General features: G+C 46.7%; 1 protein-coding gene across 1 annotated transcript in view; it reads left to right on the top strand.

Moving 5' to 3' along the window:
* The window catches only part of LOC130125329 (glutamate receptor ionotropic, kainate 2-like), a 100,206-nt gene that overhangs the window by 33,654 nt on the left and 42,971 nt on the right, over nucleotides 1–23,581 (top strand). The window contains exons 3-6 of the mRNA XM_056294880.1: nucleotides 759–1,022; nucleotides 4,611–4,792; nucleotides 6,623–6,676; nucleotides 9,347–9,520. Coding sequence (XP_056150855.1) covers nucleotides 759–1,022; nucleotides 4,611–4,792; nucleotides 6,623–6,676; nucleotides 9,347–9,520 — 674 coding nt within the window. The remainder of the gene's footprint in view (nucleotides 1–758; nucleotides 1,023–4,610; nucleotides 4,793–6,622; nucleotides 6,677–9,346; nucleotides 9,521–23,581) is intronic.

Consider the following 23,581-nt stretch of genomic DNA (forward strand, 5'->3'; position numbering starts at 1 on the left):
AAGCAAAGCTAACTGCTAGCCCATGCAGACTGGCAGTTCCGATAACAACGAGGGCGGTCTGGCGGCGGCCTCGCCTAGCCTTGACGGTGTTTTGGTGTCATCATGTGGAGTGCGGGGAGGTGTGTCGAAGATGTCTGGCTGGGAGAGCTGGTGTTAGATCGGCTGGGGGAGCCTGGTCTGCTGTGTCCGTTGGGCCCAGGGACCACGGCCCTGCCTGGAGCTGCGCCTAAGGAGGAAACACCGAAGGCAGTCTGACAGGATGCGGAAGCAGGGCAGGCTAAGCTAACTGCTAGCCCATGCAGACCGGCAGTTCCGACAGTCATCCTGGCGTTCATTCTCTTGGACAGCGATTTATTTATTTTTTTATTATTTTTTTTTGTAGTTTGATATATGTGTTCTTGTAGTTTTTAGATATGTGTTTTTGTCTTTGTGTTGCACTGCTGTGGGATGGGTGGGGGAAACGATATGAAATGACAAAGTGTTCCTGATTCCTGATAAATATTAACAAATATTTGCAAATGTTTCTAAGTCGGCACTTATAGCAACATACAGCTGCTGTTAGATAATTTGGTGATGAATCAGATGCTTCTTGATGTCGAAGCCTTTTGAGAACAAGCTGTAATTGTCTCAAATATCTCACATTGTGTCTGCAACATCATAGTTCATCGTAAATTTCACACACACGAATATGCGGTGAATTAGCGCCATCAGCGGAAGCATTTTATTTACTGACTTCTTCTCTCGTTCTGTCCTGCCAGCTTGTGACCAACTCTCATTGGGGGTGGCGGCCATCTTTGGGCCCTCACACAGCTCGTCTGCCAATGCAGTCCAGTCTATCTGTAACGCACTGGGGGTGCCCCACATCCAGACCAAATGGAAGCATCAGGTGTCCGACAACAGGGACTCGTACTACGTCAGCCTGTACCCAGACTTCTCCTCCCTCAGCAGGGCCATCCTAGACTTGGTGCACTTCTTCAAGTGGAGGACAGTCACTGTGGTCTATGATGACAGCACAGGTACAGGTACAGTGTGTATGTGTGTCCCTTCATCTAACAGCAGTGGTGCACGTTTGTGGTGGTAAGGGTAGTACTGATGATGATGATGAGTTCAGTGAGTGCTTTGTAACCTGTCAGCTTATCTCAGAAATACTTTGCTGTTATGCCTGAGTCCTCCGGGGGGCAGCTCGTGTTAGTCCTCCATGAGAAAGAGCAACAGAGTAGAAAGAAAGGCAGCCATATTACCCCGTGACTCTTTGTCTCTTCAGATTAATGCCATGCAGTATTATTGTGTGCAGAGGCTGAACACTAGCATTAACATCAGACAGAGACACTCGTCCTTTGAGGGTTGCTCTCAAATGTTTCCGCATGCAGTATTCTTGTGGCTGAGACTTTTTGGAGTGGACGGTGATGTGCACATATGGAAAAAAAAAAGACAAGAGAAGAGTGATATTTTAGCCAGAGTGTTGTGATATCTTTATAAAGTAGAGTGAATTTGCACAACAGAACAGCTACCAGTACCTCGATTCTCTCCCATTTATGAGCTATTTGGCGTGACGCAGCTGACAGCTTAATGGAACTGAATTAATGAATTGAGGCGATAAATCTAGATAGATGATAAATTTACTCAAACTCTAAACAAATACATTTGTCTTCTAGTTGACATAATGTAGTTTTGTTCCTGCTTGGCGATCAAGTTTCAGAGACTTAAAACCAAACATTACCTGCGCTTTTTTCCCTTTCTTTCTTTTGTAATGCACACATCCGTGGCTAACATTTTAATGGACAGACAGCGCCCTGCAAAACACTTTATGACCGCATGGTAACCTTGGATGAGAGCACACTGTGAACGGTCTCACTCATCGCATTATTCCGACTCATCTCATTGACCTCCGCTTGCTTCCTCCCTCCGATTTCAACACCTTAATGCCCCGATTCACTGTCGCCCACCCCGCGGGGGACGCCAGAAGCTCTCTTAAAATGTGACCCTCTCACCTCGCTCTGTCAGACGCACCCCCCCCTCCCCGCCCGGGAGAGGAGTGCATCTTTGCAGGCAACACACCTGACACCTTGGCAAGTGTGACAGTTGGTGTGTGAACAGCCTACCGCCGTCAGCCCCCCCCCCCCCACCCACCCACCTCCAGGCCTCCCTTCGCTGTAATCACACAGCTTCATGCTCCAGGGTCCTGAGCTGCTGATTGGAGCCTATCTGACGGCTGGCAGGGAAAACTATCGGAGGGGATAAAATATTCACACACAGACGTTAGAGGATCCAGGGGAAAGTCTGAAGGCATTAGTCAGAGCCCACAAACATCCACACTGACAGTGCTTCCCAAATGCTGAGCTCCCCTGACGTTTTATTTTTTTATTTTTGCCCACTTAACGCTTCCCAGTGTCAGTATGAACGAAAACAAGGAATGAGAGAGAGACAGAGAGAGAAAGAGATGCCCCGCAGTGGGGCTCTATCGGGATTACCTAAGGGACGATCTGGGAGTTTTTCAGAATACCTCCCCACAATGGTACTTTCCACGTCAGTACCTGCACATTCCTATTTCACACCAATCTCTTCAGAGGCTCCGAGGAGAGCCGGCCCCTCTCGCAGTAAGACCATTAAACTGCTCACAGCACTTCATTAAAAAAAAAGAAATAGGTTGAGCCACCTTAAAGTGGTTCTACAAAAAAGAAGAAATCCATCTCTCTCCATCCATTCCCCTTCAGCCCACCCTCTTTCCATCCATTTTTATACCCATGACAAGTAATCATTTCTCCCATCAATCCAGCCCAGGGGTGGCTAACCATGTGCCATGGAGAGCCATGTGTATGCAGGTTTTCATTCCAGCCGGACTCCACACCAGGTGATTGCACTGATTAGCAACCCTTCAACCAAAGAGGAAGAATGTATCAGGGAAATCACCTGGTGTGTAGTCGGGTTGGAGTGAAAACCTGAATACACATGGCTCTCCATGGCATGTGCTTAGCCACCGCTGATCCAGCCTCTTTCATTCTTGGACCCCGAAGCTCTCTGTAGAAGGAGAAACTCATTGTAATCTCATCACAGCATCTCTCGGAGAGCTTTCTACTGAGCATGCTGCAGAGCAATGAAAGGTGAAGATTGTAACACAGTATTGCGACGGTGGCGTCGGGCCCCCTCAGAGGCTTGTTGTAGCCAGGCAAACATAGACAATCTCATCAGAGGTGATCCATATTGTGTGTGTGTGTGTGTGTGTGTGTGTGTGTGTGTGTGTGTGTGTGTGTGTGTGTGTGTGTGTGTGTGTGTGTGTGTGTGTGAGTGTGTGAGTGAGACAAAGAGAGAAAGAGAGTGAGAGATTGAGAGAGAACATGAGAGTGAGATTGAGAGAGAGCAAGATTGAGAGAGACTTTTTGACTTTTAAAATAACTTTTATTTACATCACAGTAAAAAACTAACACTCCATTCCCATCAAGTCAACATTAAACTAACTGGTAAGCTAGAAAAACAAAAATACATGCACCATTACTCAGTCAAAATACATACACACGACCATAATGAATTAGAAATTCAGAACAAGAGACCCATCTTCACTTAGTGAACATAAAACATGTCGTAACCCCAACAAAGCCCTGAAAGAGTCCAGATTACTGGTCAGGGTATAGAAAGCGTTCTCTATCCTCAGACGAGCCGCCACTAAACCCTTCGTACTCTGCACCACATCGGTCCAGCCCTGACCTAGCATCTGATTCTTCCTGGTCTTCCGCATCGCTAGCTTAGCAGTGCTGAACAGAAAATTGACTAGGACCAGGAGCAGCCTTTTTCTTGCCGTGTATTTGGGCCCAAAAACAAACATGGGGATGGAGAAACCCTCACCCAAAGCTTCCACCCATTCCTGCAGTACCCTAAATAAGCCCACCAATCAAGGACAAGAGATCACTAAGTGCTCTAACGTTTCCCTCTGAGTGCAGAAAGGACAGCCCTCCCCAGTGCTTGGATCGAGGTGAGCCCTGTGTGTTTGTGTGTGAGAGAGATGCATACAGAGACAGTGAGAGAGAGAGTGAGCAGGAGATAGGGTGAGATTGAGAGAGACAGAGAGCGTGAGATTGAGAGAGAGCGTGAGTGAGCAATAGGGTTAGAGTGAGAGAGAGATTGATTAGAGTGAGAGAGTGAGATTGAGAGAAAAAGTGAAAGAGTGAGATTGGGGGTGATTAGTTAAAGCCTTCCACTTTGATAAAAAATTCAACCTATTCCACACTACTATGGGATAGGGATAAAGTGAACACTAGAGTAAATCTGTATTTGTGAGGCTGCCGGAGGATGCCACGGCTCCTTCTTTCCGTGCTTTATGGCATAAAAACAAAGCAGTGTGTTGGGTTGGCGCTGGACTCTGTTGAAAGACCTGTAGTGCTCTCAAGCATGAGTAGGAGGGCTGATCAGCTACAGAGTAGAAATTCATGCAAACACCCTTTTCTTTTTTTTCTTTCTTTCTTTTTTTTTTGCCTCAGAAAACCTCAGTTGCACTACAGCCTCAGAACCTCGGATTTTTCAAAACGTCAGCAGATGTGCTGCTCTGTATCATCTTTAAAATTCATGCTGCTTTTCACACTGTGTGCGCATATTTTTGTTTTGCTCTTTTTCTGCAGGCCTCATTCGACTGCAGGAGCTGATCAAGGCCCCGTCCCGGTACAACATTCGTTTGAAGATCCGTCAGCTGCCCGCCGAGACGAAGGACGCCAAGCCACTTCTGAAGGAGATGAAGAAGGCGAAGGAGTTCCATGTGATCTTTGACTGTGGACATGAGATGGCCGCCTGGATACTGAAACAGGTTTGAACCCGCATGCAGTCTGCTCAGTTTTTTTTTTTTCGGCTCTCTTTGAAAACACCATCTTGATTTGACTCAAAATCAAAATTGCGAACGCGTTGCAATTCCCAATGAAAGACCAGTCTAAACAGCTTCTCAAAAAGGTGGATACAGCTTTAACACAGCCACGTTTCTTAACTTATTTATTTATTTGTAAGTATTTCCGACCTCAGCTATGGCACTTTAAGTTATATGTATGTCACATAGTGGTTGTATGCTATGTCATGTAGGCTGTGTCAGCAATCAGGAACATTTATTTTTCACTTCATATACCTGCACACATGAAATGAAATGAAATATCGTTTCCCTCAGCCCACAGCAGTGCAAGACAAAGACAAAAACATCCATACTACAAGAACACATATATTCAAACCTCAAAAAAACTACAAAAAACACATATATCCAACATATCCAAAATCAAAATAAAAAATTCAGTGTCCAAGAGAGCGAACGTCAGGATGACTGTTGGAACTGCCGGTCTGAATGGGCTAGCAGTTAGCTTAGCCTGCCCTGCTTCCTCCTCGGGCGCAGCTCCAGGCAGGGCCGTGGTCCCTGGGCCCACCGGACACAGCAGACCAGGCTCCCCGAGTCGATCCAGCCAGCGCTTGCACTCCTAGCCAGACACCTTCGACACACCTCCTCACGCTCCACACGGCGACACTAAAAACACAATCAACAGTAGGCGAGGCCGCCGCCAGCCTGCCCTCGGTGTTATTGGAACTGCTGGTCTGCATGGGATAGCAGTTAGCTTAGCCTGCCCCACTTCCGCGTCCTGTCAGACCGCCCTCGGTGTTTCCTCCTCGGGCGCAGTTCCAGGCAGGGTCGTGGTCCCTGGGCCCACTGGACGCAGCAGACCAAGCTCTCCCAGCCGATCCAGCGCCAGCTCTCCCAGCCAGACACCTCCGACACACCGCCCCGCACTCCACACAGTGACACCAAAAACACAGTCAACGCTAGGCAAGGCCGCCACCAGACTGCCCTCGGTGTTATCAGAACTGCCCGTCTGCATTTCAAAAACTCCAACAAAAAAAAGTTGAAACTCCGGTCAGTTTCAACTGAAAAAACATCCCAGATTTGACATATATTTAGTGAGATCATTATTTTCCCTTTATTACTCACGCTTTGAATACCAACCCATCAGACTCAGATGCATTTTTTCCCCCCTTTCATGCATCTTTTATCTCTTTATGGAATATTAGATCTATGTCACTGACCGGCTATAATGGATGTATGATAAAGTCTTTTTCTTTTTACATAATTAGAATGTCCAATTCCGCTCTCGGGCATGTTGAATTCATTTAACCATTTCGTATTATTTATGAGAAGTACGGATGACCCAATTGAGTTTCGAGTCATTTCACACGTGTGTCACACCTTCTGAATAGCCTGCGCGGCTTTGTCCACATGGGCCTTTGTGAGCCCAGAGGGGAAGCCGTGAAAGAAACAAAAACGTCTCAGCAGAGGCAGCCGAGAGCCGAGGGTGTGAAGCCTGTGTAAAACACACTCCCCCGCCTCTCTCCACTACTCCAGACTTGCAGGTTTGCCGCTATCCGTGAATGTGTAAGCCTAAATGTGTCAGGTTTTAACGTGAAACTTCTTTACCTTCTGCCGTTCCGGCCAGGACTCTCATGAAAGAGACGTTTTATAGATGGCCCTGTTTAACTGCCGGGGTTAGATAAGAAATAGAAAGATAGAGAATGAAAAAGTAACATTTATGTCTGTTTTCTGATGTTTTTTTTTGTTTTGTTTTTTTTAATAATGCCAGCGGCTTTTGGGTTGTTTTTCTGTCTAAAGGCTCTTGCAATGGGGATGATGACAGAATATTACCATTATATTTTCACCACCCTGGTAAGTACCTTGGCAATTCAACATGTTGAATTCTCATCAAACACTTTTTCACTTTCTTTTTTTTTACACTGTTGGCATAGTATTAACTAGTTGACAAGCTTTAATCAGTAAACATTGACGATCCTTTTTTTTGTCTGAATAGTTTTTTTTTCGTTTTGTTTTTTCGCCCCCTTTTTCTCCCCAATTGTACCCATCCAATTATCCCACTCTTTCGAGCCGTCCTGGTCGCTGCTCTCCACCCACTCTGCCGACCCTGGGGGGGGGGGGGGGGGGCTGCAGACTACCACATGCCTCCTCCAATACATGTGGAGTCGCCAGCCGCTTCTTTTCACCTGACAGTGAGGAGTTTCACCAGGGGGACATAGCACGTGGGAGGATCACGCTATTCCCCCAAGTCCCCCCCTCCCGAACAGGTGCCCCGACTGACCAGAGGAGGCGCTAGTGCAGCGACCAGGACATATACCCACATCCGGCTTCCCACCCGCAGACACAGCCAATTGTGTCTGTAGAGACGCCCAACCAAGCCGGAGGGCAACACGGTGATTCGAGCTGGCGATCCCCATGTTGGTAGGCAATGGAATAGACCGCTACGCCACCCGGACAGATTTATTTTTTAACGGGGAAAAACTGTATCTTCTCAGCTGTTTGATAGACATGGACACCATTTTCCCCATCTGTCCAACTGTAGATAGCACGAGTTTTTAGGTTCTTATCATATCACACACTGCAAAGCAAATTTGGAAAGTTCAGTGTCAGCAAACACACTATCGCTCTCATCGTGCTGGGACCATCTGCAAACAGGCTTTCAACCCAATCTGAGCTTATAATTTAGGTAACGCTGCCACAGATGGCATTTGACAGCTATAGTATTATCTCCAGGCTATTATTCACACAAAGGTAGTCATAAAGAGCATCTACCTGCATCCAGAAATCAGTTGATAAAATTGTCTTGGTTTAACATTACGTTGGCTGTTCCCTCTCTGGTCAGTGCCACTATTGTTGCCCCAATTGGTTGTGCAGAAAACCTAAGTACAGAACAGAGGACACAAAAGTAGTTGCTTGTATTTTATTCTTACTCCGGCAGCCATTGAAGTTGTGCAGAGTTATTTGATCTAGTCATTATAAAGATTGCTAGCTGCCGACTCTTGATGAAAAGAAGCTCATCTTTTCTCCTGAGCTCAGAGGACTGGAAAGGAGACTGAGAGCTCCGATAATGACCCCAAGTGGATGAGGCTATCATCCATTCTGTCCATTACAGCCCTTGCAAACAAATAGCACGCTGTGGTTGTGCAGAGCACAAAAGGAGAGGTTGATGGAAAGAGAATTCTGACCTGGGAAAAGAAAAGAAAAACAAAAGGCATTTACTAGTATATGGGCTCTGGCGCTACTGTGCCTCCTGCTCCCACATAGAGACCTGGTTGAGACGTGACAGGAAAGGCTGACAGCAGGTATGTCATTGGGCGAGGAAGGAGAACGGCGATTACGGGCCTGTTTTAGTGCCATGCTGTTGCTTGTCAGTCTGGACACATGCCTACTTCAACAGTGGCCGGTGTTTGGCAGTATGAAGGCTCCCGTCCTGGCCAAAGCCGCTGTATATTGGTACCAAGCCATGTCGCCTTCAGAGTGCAGCAGCAAGCACTGACCATGGCACGCTCCCCCACCCCCTCCCTGCCACTGCCGCCCACTGTTCTGCTGTTAACTGTGTAGTTGCGTCCCAAAGACATCTGCCTGGTAAGAAGCCAGACGTGTTGTATGCGGGACGATTGGGGTGTCCTTTTACTTCCAAATGATAGATGGCATCCCACCAAACGCCTGCCTCTAACCTTGAAAGCCTTGGTTTAATCAAGGCCACTCACTGCCTGCGCATGAGATAAAGTGACTCCTGAAACACCTTGAAATGTACCATTCCTTTTTGCTCCTCTTCTAAAGCGCCGCTCAGTTACTCTGCAAAATCTGGCACTCAAGTGCTACCTTAATTCATTACAGGTGAGAGCAGGTGCCTAATAGGCCAATGAACAGCAATTAATTATCTCTCCATAGCTCAATTGCTGATTTCCATGACTGAGCAAATATAAACAAGCAGGGCACATTGTTTTGTCAATAAATAATATGAGAAAAACGGATATTGGGTGTGCGGGTAGCATCACAGTCTATTCCATTGCCTACCAACACGGGGATCACCGGTTCGAATCCCCGTGTTACCTCCGGCTTGGTCGGGCGTCCCTACAGAGAAAAATGGCCGTGTCTGCAGGTGGGAAGTCGGATGTGGGTATGTGTCCTGGTCGCTGCACTAGCGCCTCCTCTGGTCAGTCGGGGTGCCTGTTCTGGGGGGGGGGGGATTGGGGGGAATAGCGTGATCCTCCCACGTGGTACGCCCCCCAGGTGAAACTCCTCACTGTCAGGTGAAAAGAAGCGGCTGGCGACTCCACATGTATCGGAGGACACGTGGTAGTCTGCAGCCCTCCCCGAATTGGCAGAGGGGGTGGAGCAGCGGCCGGGACGGCTCAGAAGAGTGGGGAATTGGCCGGATGCATTCATCCATCCATCCATTATCCAAACCACTTATCCTGCTCTCAGGGTCACGGGGATGCCAGATACAATTGGGGAGAAAAAAGGGGGAAAAAATCCGGGGGAAAAAAAAAAGGATATTGGTTTCTTTATGAATTGCAGGACCTTTTTGCCCTGGATATGGAACCCTATCGCTACAGCGGAGTCAACATGACCGGGTTTCGAATCCTTAACACCGAAAACTCTCAGGTGTCGTCAATTATCGAGAAGTGGTCTATGGAACGGCTGCAGGCGCCACCCAAACCGGACTCGGGCCTACTGGATGGATTCATGACGGTAGGCCTAAAAATGCTTATGCTACCTCCAGTACATTTTGCTGTGTGTGCAAAAACAGAAACAAAAACACATGCAATTTAATACGGCACTTCATCCCTAGTGTCACAGAGACCAAATAAATCTGAAACCACACCGTAACGTTGCGCCACTGCACACATGGCGGTTTGGTGACATAGGCACTTTCGCTATAATTATGTGTGAAAAATGACCTTCATGCAGCTCGATGACAGTAGGGCAAAACAAATGAATGCTCGGAAATATGATGTTGTTTAAGAGCAGCATAAATGAGTCCCAGTCGCCGATCGATTCAATCCAATTCAGTGGGTGCTTTATTGGCATAACATAGAGATACAACAGTATGCTTTGCCAAAGCAGAGGCTGACAAAATAATGCACATCCATCATACTGAGCTCACTGCAGTCCACAAACAAGTGTATATTAGTGCGTGGTGTTGATCATTCAGTAACGATGTGTGTTTTTCCTGTGTGTGGTATAATCGCTGGGTGACTTCTCCGGGGTTTTTATCTGGAGTGGGAGGCTGTTTGGGTGGGTGTGGGGAAAACGCAGTAGCCCTCTGCGTGAGGCTCGGGAGACGCTAGCTCTTGGGTCTAAACGCTCAGTAATGAGCCGGTGTAAATGGAAATGGCCATTTATCTGCACCCCCCGCCTCTCACAACTCTCCTCTGGGAGGATGGCCAAAATATGACAGTCTGTCAGCATGCACACAGAGAGAGGGAGCAAATTGGATGGAAATTATGGCCTTGGTTTTTTTAGGATGCCATCCAAAAATGCATGTGATGAGGTGATTTGAAAGGGGGGGGGGCGGCGGGAGCCCGGCGTGGTCATTCAGTCGTTTTTCTCTGGATCTGTTGTCGCAAACAGCCAATCGAGTCCGACTCTCCCCCCGCGGCGTTTTCCGAGCCGGCGATGGCCTTTGTTTTTCCTCACTTTCTTTGCTGGTTTGAAGTTCTCAGCAGAAATTGAGCGGACCGAGGCGTGTGTGATGGGAGAAGTGTGGTACCACCAAAGCTTGAAAGATGAGCCTTTGTATTAGCATTGCCTTTCACAGGCCCCGTGCATTCTACCTATTTGCACATCTGCAAATAACACAGTCAATACTTAAGCATGAGCCACATTAAAAACACACTTAATAGAGAGATTCAAAATGCTTGACAACATTAGATTTACTGTATGATTCAATTATGTTGCCTGTACATTACAGGCGGTTGAGATTGCTTGCCAGTGATGTATCAGTTACTGTGGTTTTAAAAATATCATATTTAATTATCTGCTTAAGTGAGAGTATATTTGTTATTTCCCCCTGTGGGTTTTTATTATGCAAAATAACAAGCAACGTACTTATGTATGCAAAAAGATTAATGAAATGCATAAAGAGGTTAAACATCAGTGGATGTTTTTCTTTCCTCTGCCGGAAATTAATGGTTTATGAGTGGAGGATGTTGAATAGATTAATTAGCATGGCATGAATCATTTTGTCAAATGCTACTATATATATTGATACTGGTGTTATTATACTGTCCTACAGTATATATTGACATATTTCTCTGGACTAGATTCATTGTTAAGTCGTGAATAATATGTTTGTAGGCTCATTCAGACTTGATAAACTACTTCATTAGTGCACTCCATTTATGAGCCTATGAGGAAGAAAGGGGAGTGAGAATTTAATGTCTTACAGTTAAAATAGTTTGACAGCGGCACAAATGCGTGGTGACAAAAACCATTCTTTTATTCAAAACTATTACCGACCTCTTTTTCCAATGCCTTAAAAAAAACAATTAAGCTCTCGGTAACTGATCTAGACGGAGGTGGTTAGAGGTGGATTAGCGTTGCCCTGGGCTGTGCTGGTTCAGCCATCTCAGAGGGGAACGTTGAGCCCAGGAGTCAGCCGAGGCTGAAAATCCCAGCCCCTTTCGCTCTCTCCCCCATATTGTTCTCATTCTCCTTAGCGCAGAAGCCCGGCTGAGCGCGGGCCCTTGTTAGCGCTCATTGACCAGGCAACAGATGGGTAGAGATGGTTACCACGACAACAGCATCTCTGTGTCACCTTGAGCTGTCATGAGGGGATGGATTGACGGCGAAACGTGAATGAAGAAGGGGTGAATCTAGTGATAAAGGCTGCTGGGGAGGAATGGAAGGAGGGAGGGCGATCGAGGTGGGGGGGTGAGGATGAAAGGAAAGGGTAGGGGGCGGGGGGTGGGGTCGGGGTGTGCAGTGTGTTTGTTAATGCTCCCAGGCATGTACTAATGCAGTATACTGTATAATCGCAATGACACTTGGTGCCCCGGGTGAAGCCAAGTGTTATCTCAAGGAACGCTGTATAATGAGATGTCCATGTTTAGCCCGCGCTGGCGGCCGCGAACATGCTCTGTCACTGTCTCCTAACTTTTTCTGTCACAGGCATCTCCATAATAAGGGTAGGGCTGCTAATTAGTCCAGTTTTCGGTGTGTGTGCATGCGTGCACGTGTGTGAGTGTGTCCCCACAATGATGTGTGTGGCGTATACATGTAGGCAGTCATGTCGTCATGTGTTTGCTTACAATGGCGGTCACCTCATTATACTCACCTCCAGAGTAATTAAATGCTCATAACCGCTGTCAACTCTCCATCCCAGTTACAGATGACAAGGAAAAAACCCTAAATCACTTCGCGAGCGAAAACAGTGCCGTCTTCTCCGTTTCCTCGCTGACGCGCAGCGCAAATCGAGTTAAGTAGTGCGATACATCACGTCTATATTTAGATAGATAATGTATCTGTGGGTAATTTACTCCAAAACATGTACATAATTGTTGCCTCCGGCTAATTAGATATGTGGTTGCGATGCTTTGTTGTGATTTAGGTTCTAGTAAATCCCCCATTCACTTAATTGAAAAACTATATTTTCCCAATAGTCCCCGCTGCTGAGACGTTAGGCCAAGGATGTCCTCATCCATGCCATTTCCTGCAGCTATAATTAGACAACAGAAGACACACTGTCCTCAGATGACAACGAAATTCTAATTCAGAATAAATGCCTTCGCGTTATAATTCTTGAATAAATGCTCCTTTTTGCCCATATGGCGTGCCACATGTCATGCTGGCGCCAACACAAATGCAATGCGCGGTGTTAACCGCTGGTAATGATTTAAAAGGGTGATGTCTGAACAGCAGAGAAGCTCGCTTTTTACGCGCAAGGTGACCACAAGGTCACCGAATCCTCCATTCGGATGCCTTTAAGCCATCTGGGAAAATCACAGCGTTGAAAAGTAAATAGATAATGCTGTCCTTCCCTACAAACACTTGTAATCGGTCTCTTTAGAGCTAAATTACTCCAGCAGACTTATCAGCATCCGACAGCAGGAGACTGGTTTTACTGGGCGGCTCGCAGGGGCGCACAAAGCCTTTAACTGTTTGACGTTGAGACAGGACTGGGCTGAGAAAGGACACACACACACACATGCGCGGGCAAACTTTCTCATGGATAAATAATCTTGCACCAAAATAAGCTGTTTTTGTTCATAACAGAGGGCTACAAGCTACCTCTGCTCTCCCTGGTCCGGGGACACAGATGGCTGAAAGAGTGAAAAGCAAGAGGCGTCCGGGTAGCATAGCGGTCTATTCCGTTGCTTACAGACACAATTGGGCGTGTCTGCGGTGGGAAGCCAGATGTGGGTATGTGTCCTGGTCACCGCACTAGCGCCTCCTCTGGTCAGTCAGGGTGCCTGTTCATGGGGGGAAGGGGAACTGGGGGGAAATAGCGTGATCCTCCCATGCGCTACGTCCCCCTGGCGAAACTCCTCACTGTCAGGTGAAAAGAAGCGGCTGGCGACTCCACATGTATCGGAGGAGGCATGTGGTAGTCTGCAGCCCTCCCCGGATCGGCAGAGGGGGTGGATCAATGACTGGGGAAAGCTCAGAAGAGTGGGGTAATTGGCCGGATACAATCCGTGAAAAAAAAAAGGGGGGGGGGAGAGTAAACGCAAGAGAGAGAAAGAGAGGCAGATAGTGAGGAAAGGAGACACGGGTGTAGTTAGAGAGAAATGGCGAGAGAGAGAGAGAGAGAGAGAGAGAGAGGGAGAAAGAGCACACTGGAGAGAATAGACACACCTCTGCATTAACTAGCACTGCTGGGAGTGGTGTGAGAACCAGACACCCACACAGTGAGAACAGGACTGAAGAACCTGTGAGGTGGCGGCCATGCTCTTGTTACAGATATTTCACTGTGGAATAGACTATAAAGAAATGTGTGCGTGTGTGTGTGTGCGTGTGTGTGTGTGTGTGTGTGTGTGTGTGTGTGTGTGTGTGTGTGTGTGTGTTGAGCAGTGTGCTGGGGGGGGGGCCAGGTCTGGACGTACAAGCATGCCGAGCAAGAGAGAGGTTTGCGTCAGCTCTCCGGGCCCGGTGCCTCCTCCAACGAGGAAGACTTGGCTCTGGTCTGGCCTCACCGGCAGGATTATTTGTGGGTTGCACATGGCAGCCTGGAACCTCCAACAAAGGGAAGAAAATGGCGGTGCACTTGGCAGAACATTGAGTCTTGCTCCCAGCAAGCTTTGCTCATGCAGTCTTTTCGCCAAACGAGATGTATCCTCGTGTAAACGAAATGTGGGTGTTTTTCAGGCGATGCAGCATAGGATAAGAGGATGGCATTTTTTTTTTCTCCCTGGCAAACACCCACACTCGGCTGAAACACACTCGGCTTCCTGCTCCTTTACCATCGACTTTACATTTTAACCCTGCTCCACCGAGATAAAGATCCATCAGGGTTATGCTGACGTGATCTTTGGTACCAATCATTTAAGTGCGTTATTAAGTACCACATCCTTTTTCTTTTTTTTTTTTAATCAGGAGCGTGGTCAGTTCATTTACCGTAAGATTTTTTGGTTTTATTGTTTATTGGGACACTAGAAATGAAAATACAGCAACAAGACAGGCTGTTGTGTTGCTGTAAAGCCCCTTGAGGCAAATTTATAATTTGTGCTATTGGGCAATACGAATAAAATTGACTTGACTTGACAGCAAAATAGAAAAGAATAAACACCGTGTCTGAGTACGACACCCCCCCATTCCCCCACCGCTCAGCTTTCCCATTAGTAATGTTGTTCCGGACCCGAGTACGCTTACGTATCCACACACTCCGATACAGTAGATGGCGGTATGCACCAAGTTGGTTTGCGATCCGCCAATCAATACGAAGAAGAAGATGAAGAAGCAGAACAATGAATAGGAGGAGGAAGTCCAATCAAATCAGTTTTATTTGTATACCCCAGTATCACAAATTAAATTTGCCTCAGTTTGCTCAACAGCAACACAACATCCTGTCCTTACACCCTCGCATCGGAAAAGGAACAACTCCCTAAAAAAAAACCACTTGAACGGGGAGAAAAAAATAGGAAGAAAGTTCAGGGAGAGCAACAGAGGAGGGATCGCTCTAACCAGACGGACAACGTGCAACGGATGTTGTGTTTACACAATTTACAGAATGCAACACTGAAAGAGAACAACAGAATTATAATGGAATCATAAAATATATTAAGAATATGATGAGGAGGATGCCAAGCAGTGCCCAGACGCCACCGGAAAGCCCAGAACCCAAACCACCCACCCAGCATCACCATGTAGACAAACAAAAAACAAACACATTAGTCACAGGTCTGAGTGAGAGAAGGAAACATTGAAACAGGATAACAAAATGATATGGATTTATAAGATATATAAAGAGTGTGATGCCAAGCAGTGTCCAGGTGGCGACCACCATCAGCATGGAGACCTGGGAGAAAGACAGACGTGCACACAAGGGAGACTCACTTCACACCACACACACAGAAGAAGAGAAAGGAGAAGACATAATTCGGAGAGAGAGAAAAGACATGTGAGAGGAGAGAACAGTTTGCAGTAGTCAGTTGTCTATACTCTATAATCTCGTCGGCAGAACAGTACTTGGTAAATTCGTTGAGACAGAAACTGACCTGCTATGCAGTACAGGTTGTGAAGCACTCAAGAAGACGAATAAGAGGGGCGTCCGGGTGGCATGGCAGTCTAGTCCATTGCCTACCAACACGGGGATCGCCGCTTCGAACACGGTTAGCCCCATGTTACCCCTGGCTTGGTCGGGCATCCCTACAGACACAATTGGCCATGTCTGCGGGTGGGAAGCCGGATGTGGGTATGTGTACTGGTTGCTGCACTAGCACCTCCTCTGGTCAGTTGGAGTACCTGTTCGGGGGGGGGGGTAGCGTGATCCATCACCCGGGTGAAACTCCTCACTGTCAGGTGAAAAGAAGCGGCTGGAGACTCCACGTGTATCGGGGGAGGCATGTGGTAGTCTGCAGCCCTCCCCGGATCGGCAGAGGGGGTGGAGCAGCGACCAGGACGGCTCAGAAGAGTGGGGTAATTGGACAGGTACAACTGGGGAGAACAAGGGGGGGAAAATCCCCCCCCCCCAAAAAAGAAGAGAATAGCCTTTTTTTTCAATATTTGTTATCCAGAAATGAGACTCATATGACATCATATATCAGTCATTTTCTCTGTTTCGGTACAGTAGGTTTCACACCTGATGCGAACCGTACCCGAGTATACAGGAACCGTACTTGAGACCGCCTTTTCAAGTGGACCTGGGCACGGTACACAGTGTTCACACTAATCAAACGAACGGGACTTTGGGGTCAAATGTACTCGGGCCCAGGCCTGGGTCCCTGATGCGAAAGCCTCCTTGATCTTAGGGCAGCATGGCTCCACATGTGGAGTTACGTTGACCACTTGACTTCTGGACACATATGATGATGCTCATTGAGGGAAAAACGTTATTTACCTGAGGTGTCATGGCAACCTGTGCCCCTCATCTCTCCGGCAATCCCCAGCCGCCCGCAGCCACCCGTCCACCTTTCAGGTATGGCATCATGGGATTGCAGCCAGATATCTGTTTGGATCTGGAGGGCATGCGGGTCTAACAGGATAAGCTGCCCACGGATTCACTGCATCCATTCTGTTTCTTGTGATCGCTCTCTCTCTCTCTCTCTCTGAACACAGTTGGCAGAGGCGAGCCTTTTAAAGACAGCGACTGTGGAGAGCAGACACTCGCTGCCCTGTGCGGGGCAACACCAGCTGGGCTTGGCACAGCGTCAACGTTATTAGCACCAACATGCCATGGGTCCACAGAAGCCTTTTGTACATGAAAGCAGGATGAAGGAGAGAGAGAGGAAGAGGGGAAAGTAAAAAACAAAAAAGAGATTTTATCACTTTTTTTTTGGTGGGTGTGGGTGTTGTCCATTTCGACACGTTTTATATCTAAATGTCTCGTTTACTTCACTTTGCCACTTCATGGGCTAATCAACTCTGCCATGATAGAAGAAAAGAGGGTGAGAGAATTGAGAATGAAGCCAAAGACACACACACACACACACACACACACACACACATACACATGCACGCCCCCTAGAAATGCTTTAGTGATGCAAGTAGGCACCAGATGCAGGTGCCCCCTGACATCATGTAGGTCTGTAAAAGCCCATGCAATCAGAGGCTACAACCGGTATCAGATCTCTATCATGCAATCAGCCCCGGGAGGCCACGGGAGGCAGAGGGAGCAGTCTGTGTCACGGTCATGGACATAGATATTGACTGGCCTTGGGGACCACTCAGGGGGCTAATATGACACACACACACCTATATATGTACACATACACACACACATATATATATATATATATATATATACACACGATCAGTTTCACATCAAGAATAAGGGTGATGTGCAGAACTGTAGCAACTACGGAGGTATAAAGTTGATCGGCCACAGCATGAAGATATGGGAAAGAGTAGTGGAAGCTAGGTTAAGAGGAGAGGTGATGATTAGCGAGCAGCAGTATGGTTTCATGCCACAAAAGTGCACTACAGATGTGATGTTTGCTTTAAGCATGTTGATTCAAAAGTATAGAGAAGGTCAGAAGGAGTTACATTGTGTCTTTGTGGATTTAGAGAAAGCATACGACAGGGTGCCGAGAGAGGAGGTGTGGTATTGTATGAGGAAGTCAGGAATGGCAGAGAAGTATGTTGGAGTGGTGCAGGATATGTATGAGGGCAGTGTGACAGTGGTGATGTGTGCGGTTGGAATGACAGATGGGTTCAAGGTGGAGGTGGGATTACATCAAGGATCGGCTCTGAGCCCTTTCTTGTTTGCAATGGTGATGGACAGGTTGAGGGACGTAATCAGGCAGGAGTCTCCGTGGACTATGATGTTTGTGGATGACATTGTGATCTGTAGCGAGAGTAGGGTGCATGTTGAGGAGAGCCCGGAGAGGTGGAGGTATGCACTGGAGGGAAGAGGAATGAAGGTCAGTAGGAGCAAGACAGAAAACACGCGTGAATGAGAGGGAGGACTGGAATGGTGAAGATGCAAGGAGTGGCGTTGACAAAGGTGGATGAGTTTAAATACTTGGGGTCAACTGTTCAAAGTAACAGGGAGTGAAGAAGACGTGAAGAACAGAGTGCAGGCAGGGTGGAGTGGTTGGAGAAGAGTGTCAGGAGTGATTTGCGACAGAAGGGTACCAGCGAGAGTTAAAGGGAAGATTTACAAGATGGTTGTGAGACCAGCTATGCTACATGGTTTGGAGACAGTGGCACTGACGAAAAGACAGGAGGTGGAGCTGGAGGCGGCAGAGTTGAGGATGCTAAGATTTTCATTGGTAGTGACGACGAAAGACGGGATTAGGAACAAGTATATTAGAGGGACAGCTCAGGTTGGACGGTTTACAGACAAAGCAAGAGAGGCAAGATTGAGATGGTTTGGACATGTGTGGAGGAGAGATGCTGGGTATATTGCAAGAAGGATGCTGAATAGGGAGCTGCCAGGGAAGAGGAAAAGAGGAAGGCCAAAGAGGAGGTTTATGGATGTGGTGAGAGAGGATATGCAGGTGGCTGGTGTGACAGAGGAAGATGCAGAGGACAGGATGCGATTGAAACAGATGATCCGCTGCAGCGAACCGCAATGGCAACAGCCAAAAGTAGTAGTGATATATATATAGATAGATAGATATACATATATATAGATATAGCCAAAACATTAAAAGCACCGCACTGACAGGTAAGTGAAAAGTGAATAACATTGGCACCGATCAAAGGGTGGGGTATATTAGGCAGCAAGGGAAAAGTCAGTTCTTGAAGCTGATGTGTTGGAAGCAGGAAAAAAATGAGCAAGTGTAAGGATCTGAGGGACTTTGACAAAGGCCAAATTGTGATGGCTAGATGACTGGGTCAGAGCATCTCCAACACAGCTGATCTTGTGGGGTGTTCCCAGTATGCAGTGGTCAGTACCTACCAAAAGTGGTCCAAGGAAGGACAACTGATGAACCGACGACAGGGTCATGGGCGCCCAAGGCTCATTGATGCACGTGGGGAGCAAAGGCTAGCCCGTCTGGTCCGATTCCACAGAAGAGCTACTGTACCTCAAATTGCTGAAAAAGTTAATGCTGGTTATGATGGACATGTGTCAGAATACACAGTGCATAGCAGCTTGCTGCATATGGGGCTGCATAGCTGCAGACCAGTCAGAGTGCCCATGCTGACCCCTGTCCATTGTTGAAAGTGCCTAAAATGGGCACGTGAGCATCAGAACTGGACCTTGGTACAGTGGAAGAAGGTGGCTTGTTCTGATGAATCACTTTTTTTTTTACATCATGTGGACGGCTGGGTGCATGTGCGTCATTTACCAGGGGAAGAGATGGCACCAGGATGCACTATGGGAAGAAGTCAAGCCAGCAGAGGCAGTGTGATGCTCTGGACAATGTGCTGCTGGGAGACATTGGGTCCTGGTATTCATCTGGATGTTACTTTGACACGTACCACCTCCCTAAACATTGTTGCAGACCAGGTACACCCCTTCATGGCAACGGTATTCCCTGATGGCAGTGGCCTCTTTCAGCAGGATAGTGCACCCTGCCACACTGCAAAAATTGTTCAGGAATGGTTTGAGGAACATGACAAAGAGTTCAAGGTGTTGCCTTGGCCTCCAAATTCCCCAGATCTCACTCCGATAGATCATCTGTGGAATGTGCTGGAAAAACAAGTCCGATCCATGGAGGCCCCAACTCGTAACTTACAGGACTTAAAGGATCTGCTGCTAACGTCTTGGTGCCAGATACCAGAGGACACCTTCACAGGTCTTGTGGAGTCCATGCCTTGACGGGTCAGAGCTTTTGGAGGCACGAGGTGGACCTACACAATAGTAGGCGGGTGGTTTCAATGTTTTTGTTGATCGGAATATGTGTGTGTATGTGTGTGCGTGTGTCTGTGTGTGTGTGTGTGTGTGTGTCTGTTTGTGTGTGTGAAGGCTCAATCAAGCATAGATTTCCAAATGAATGCACATACTACATGGGTAGATGCACGGCCTGGTCCCTCTTTCCTCTCACATGATTTTTTTTTTACTTTTATTGTCACAAGTTGCACAACAAGTTGTTATCACTGCAATATTTCACATCGATGGCATGTATAGCATAGCTCTTCTGCGCATGCAACAATCCCCATTGTGTTGTATCATGTTTACATTACCCATCTGTCGCCCCATTGTGTTTGCACAATATTTTTATTCCTTGTCACAGTTGCATAATTGCACATTTGCGGGGACATGGTCTATGAATAATGTTAACAGTGTTTACTTTTAGGACAGACATTATTAACTGTGTTTTCTATACCTCTTTACTAATATTCTGATTTAAAATGTCATCTTCTAGTTTTACCTCTGCCTTGTAATTTTCACCTTTGTTGTTCTGGCGAGACTCATGGACCTAACTTAAGACACAGATGAGGGAATATGGTGAATATCAGAAGGGGGATTTATTGAGGATGGCTGGCCAGCCAGATGGTGTAGAGGCAATGGTGAGGGCAAAGCCGGACCGGGCCGGACTGGCCGGAGGGCACATGGCTGGATGAAGATGAGCCCGGGGATGCACAAGCAAGCCGGCAAGGCAGGCAGGCAAACAGGTGAGGCAGGCAGGTTGGTAAGAAGATAAACTGAAGAAGACAAAACAATGATTAGCAAACAGGCACGATAGAAACACTGGAATTTAGAGCAGTATTCACAATACTGTTGACGTGAGTCGTTACTACCAATAAAGTGGAGGCAACGATCTGGTGAAGTCTGAGAGTGAGAGCCAGGTTCTTCTACTGTGAAGTTGATGAGCTGATGGCAGGAAGGTGAGCTGATGAGGAATGCAGGGCAGGTGTGTTGGAGCCAGTAACCAGAGAGGAGAGGGAGGGACATAGATACAGCCACGCCAGAGACACTTGGAGAATAAGAGAAGGAACACAAGGAAGGCAGGTAACACAGGGAAAACACTAAGGCTTGGCAGTGGCCATAACAGTACCCCTCCCCCCACCACTCCCCTCCATGGACGCCACCTGACGACCTTCCAGGCTTGTCGGGGTGGTTACGGTGGAAATCCCTGATAAGCTGACGGGATACCCAGCAGCGGTATTCCGGTCCATACCCATCCCATTCCACCAAGTAATGGAACCCCCGGCTGTGGCGGCACACATCCATCAGCCGCCGGACAGTGAAGGCGGGTTGATTGTCGATGATGTAGGGGGGTGGGGCAGCAGCTGGGGGACACAGAGGGCTGGTGGAGAAAGACCAGCTGGGAGACATGGAACATGAGATAAACCCTGAGAGAAGCAGGCAGTTTGAGTTTGACTACTTTTTGCCGCCCAAACCCAAGCTACAGAGGGCAGCTATAAAGTCATACAGTGCATTGCTTAACACGGGAAGCCATTCTCCGATGGAGAGTATATAAAGGAGGCTTTCCTCAGCAGTTCGCAGTTATTTAGTGTAGCTCTTGGTGAGGGTGTGGATGTAAACGACGTTCTACGTCTAGCAGTGGTTACCAGATATTGCGACAAACAAGGGTCCCATTAAATCGATGTTTGAAATAATTTTCCTTTGTCTATTAGTAATTTTCGTGCATTTCCACAAATAATAAAACGTGTGTATAGAGCGCAGATCTTTTGGCATGCATAATCTAGACGGGGAGACAAGCAGCAGTAGTAAATAAATAAATAGATAAATGCTCATTATGAAAACGAACAGGCACCTCGGATCTGTGACTTTTGTTTAAACTTTGTAAAGCAGCATCGGACATCCAAAAGGTTGCCGACCCCTGGTATAGATTATCAGATGGACAGCTTGGTCTTGAGACCATCTACCTTCCATGCTGTATCACTACTTACTCCCCTCTCCTAAATGTGTGAATCACAATAATCTAATAATCATTCCTACCACTTGTGGAGGTGAAATGTGCAACAAAGCACCTAATAATCTACAGAACCAAACATCTAATGTTATCAAAAGTGTGACCACACATCGCTTAAAGCGTAGGTCTTCAAAATTGTCAACTAAGAATATAAGGTGTCTAATTCTAATAAATATGTCACCTATAAAATGCAACTTGATTGATTGATTGATCTAGTGGTAGCTCTAAGGTTCTGCCTATTACTGATCACTTCAACAAGACACTTAAATTTGGTCTCATAAATATCAAATCATTGTCTACCAAAGCCTTACTAATAATGATCTGATTCTTGAACATAATTTTGATATGATTGGGTTATGTGAAACATGGCTGAAACCAAATGTTTTCCTTCCCTTAAATGAAGCTTCCCCACCTGACTATACTTATGCCCATGTAGCTCAGGCAAATAAACAAGGTGGGGTTGTCGCCTTGATATTTAAGTCTATTTTCAATTTAACTTCTAAACTCAAATCAATTCAAATCTTTTGAGGCTCTAAGTCCATCACCCTCAGCCAAGAACAGACTCTTCTCTGTCCAGATTGTGATACTCTGTCAACCGCCTGGCCCTTACTCACTATTTCTTAGAAGAATTCAATGAATTTATTTCAGGTCTTGTTACTCTTTCTGAGATTCTAATTCTTGGTGATTTCAATATTCATCTGAATAAGGCTGCTGAGCCTCTAAGTAAAGCCTTTCTGGCACTAGTTGATACCTTTGGGTTCGCTCAGTTTGTTAAGTGTCAACTCATTGCAGTGGTTTTAACACCCTTGATTTGGTTTTATCTAAAGGGAGAGCTGTTTCTGATCTGGCCATCTTGCCAACCACATCGCTGTGTCAGATCATTTTCTCATTAAATTTGATGCATCATTGGCCTGTCCTGTTAATGTTGGCACAGATGTAATTGACACTTGCCACATTGGTCCATCCACTGTAGCTGCATTTGGCCAGCAGCTGCCTGGAGTCTTGGCTCCTTTCACTGTAGAGACTGACTGTTGAAAATCCCACTAGTGGCTTAAATGTGGCCTTCTCCGTCTCCTCGATTCAGTTGCACCTCTCACTATCAGAGCTAGGCAATTAAAGAGGCCTACACACTGGTTTAGTGATGAGACAAGTTCTCTTAAGTGGGCCTGCAGGAGACTGGAACGTAAATGGCTAAAATCCAAAATTGGAAGTTTTTTAGCTGTCTTGGCATGAGTGTTTTTTGAAATACAAGTGTGCTATATCTGCTGTGAAAGCAGTGTATCTCTCACTTAATTGATATGAATAAACATAAGCCCAGATTTCTGTTTGACACTGTATCTGAATTTACCAAAAAGCAGCTGTCTATTAGCTGCTCACCATTCATGGCATGTGAGTTTCTAGACTTTCTGCAATAAGGTTGATGGGATCATAAACAACATTAGTTCTTCAACTCCAGCTACTCTGCAGATCCTGTCTTAACAAATTCATATCTATACAATGAGTCACTGATAATCCCCGTTATTATAGATTTTGAGAGTATTTCTCTTGATACATTGACTAAGCTCATGTCAGCTTCTAAACCAACTACTTTCTTACTTGACCCTTTACCAGCAAATTTCTTTAAATACCTCTGGCCTTTCCTGGGACCTACAATGCTAGACATTGTCAATTTATCACTAACTACTGGCACTGTTCCCAGCAGTTTTAAGACAGCTCTGGTCAAACTTCTTCTTAAGAAACCACACCTCGATCCAGAGTATCTTAATAACTGTCAACCAGTCTCGACGCTTCCATTCTTTTCTAAAGTAGTAGAGTTTCGTAT

This window comes from Lampris incognitus, chromosome 15 (assembly GCF_029633865.1).
Source record: "Lampris incognitus isolate fLamInc1 chromosome 15, fLamInc1.hap2, whole genome shotgun sequence".
Classification (NCBI taxonomy): domain Eukaryota; kingdom Metazoa; phylum Chordata; class Actinopteri; order Lampriformes; family Lampridae; genus Lampris; species Lampris incognitus.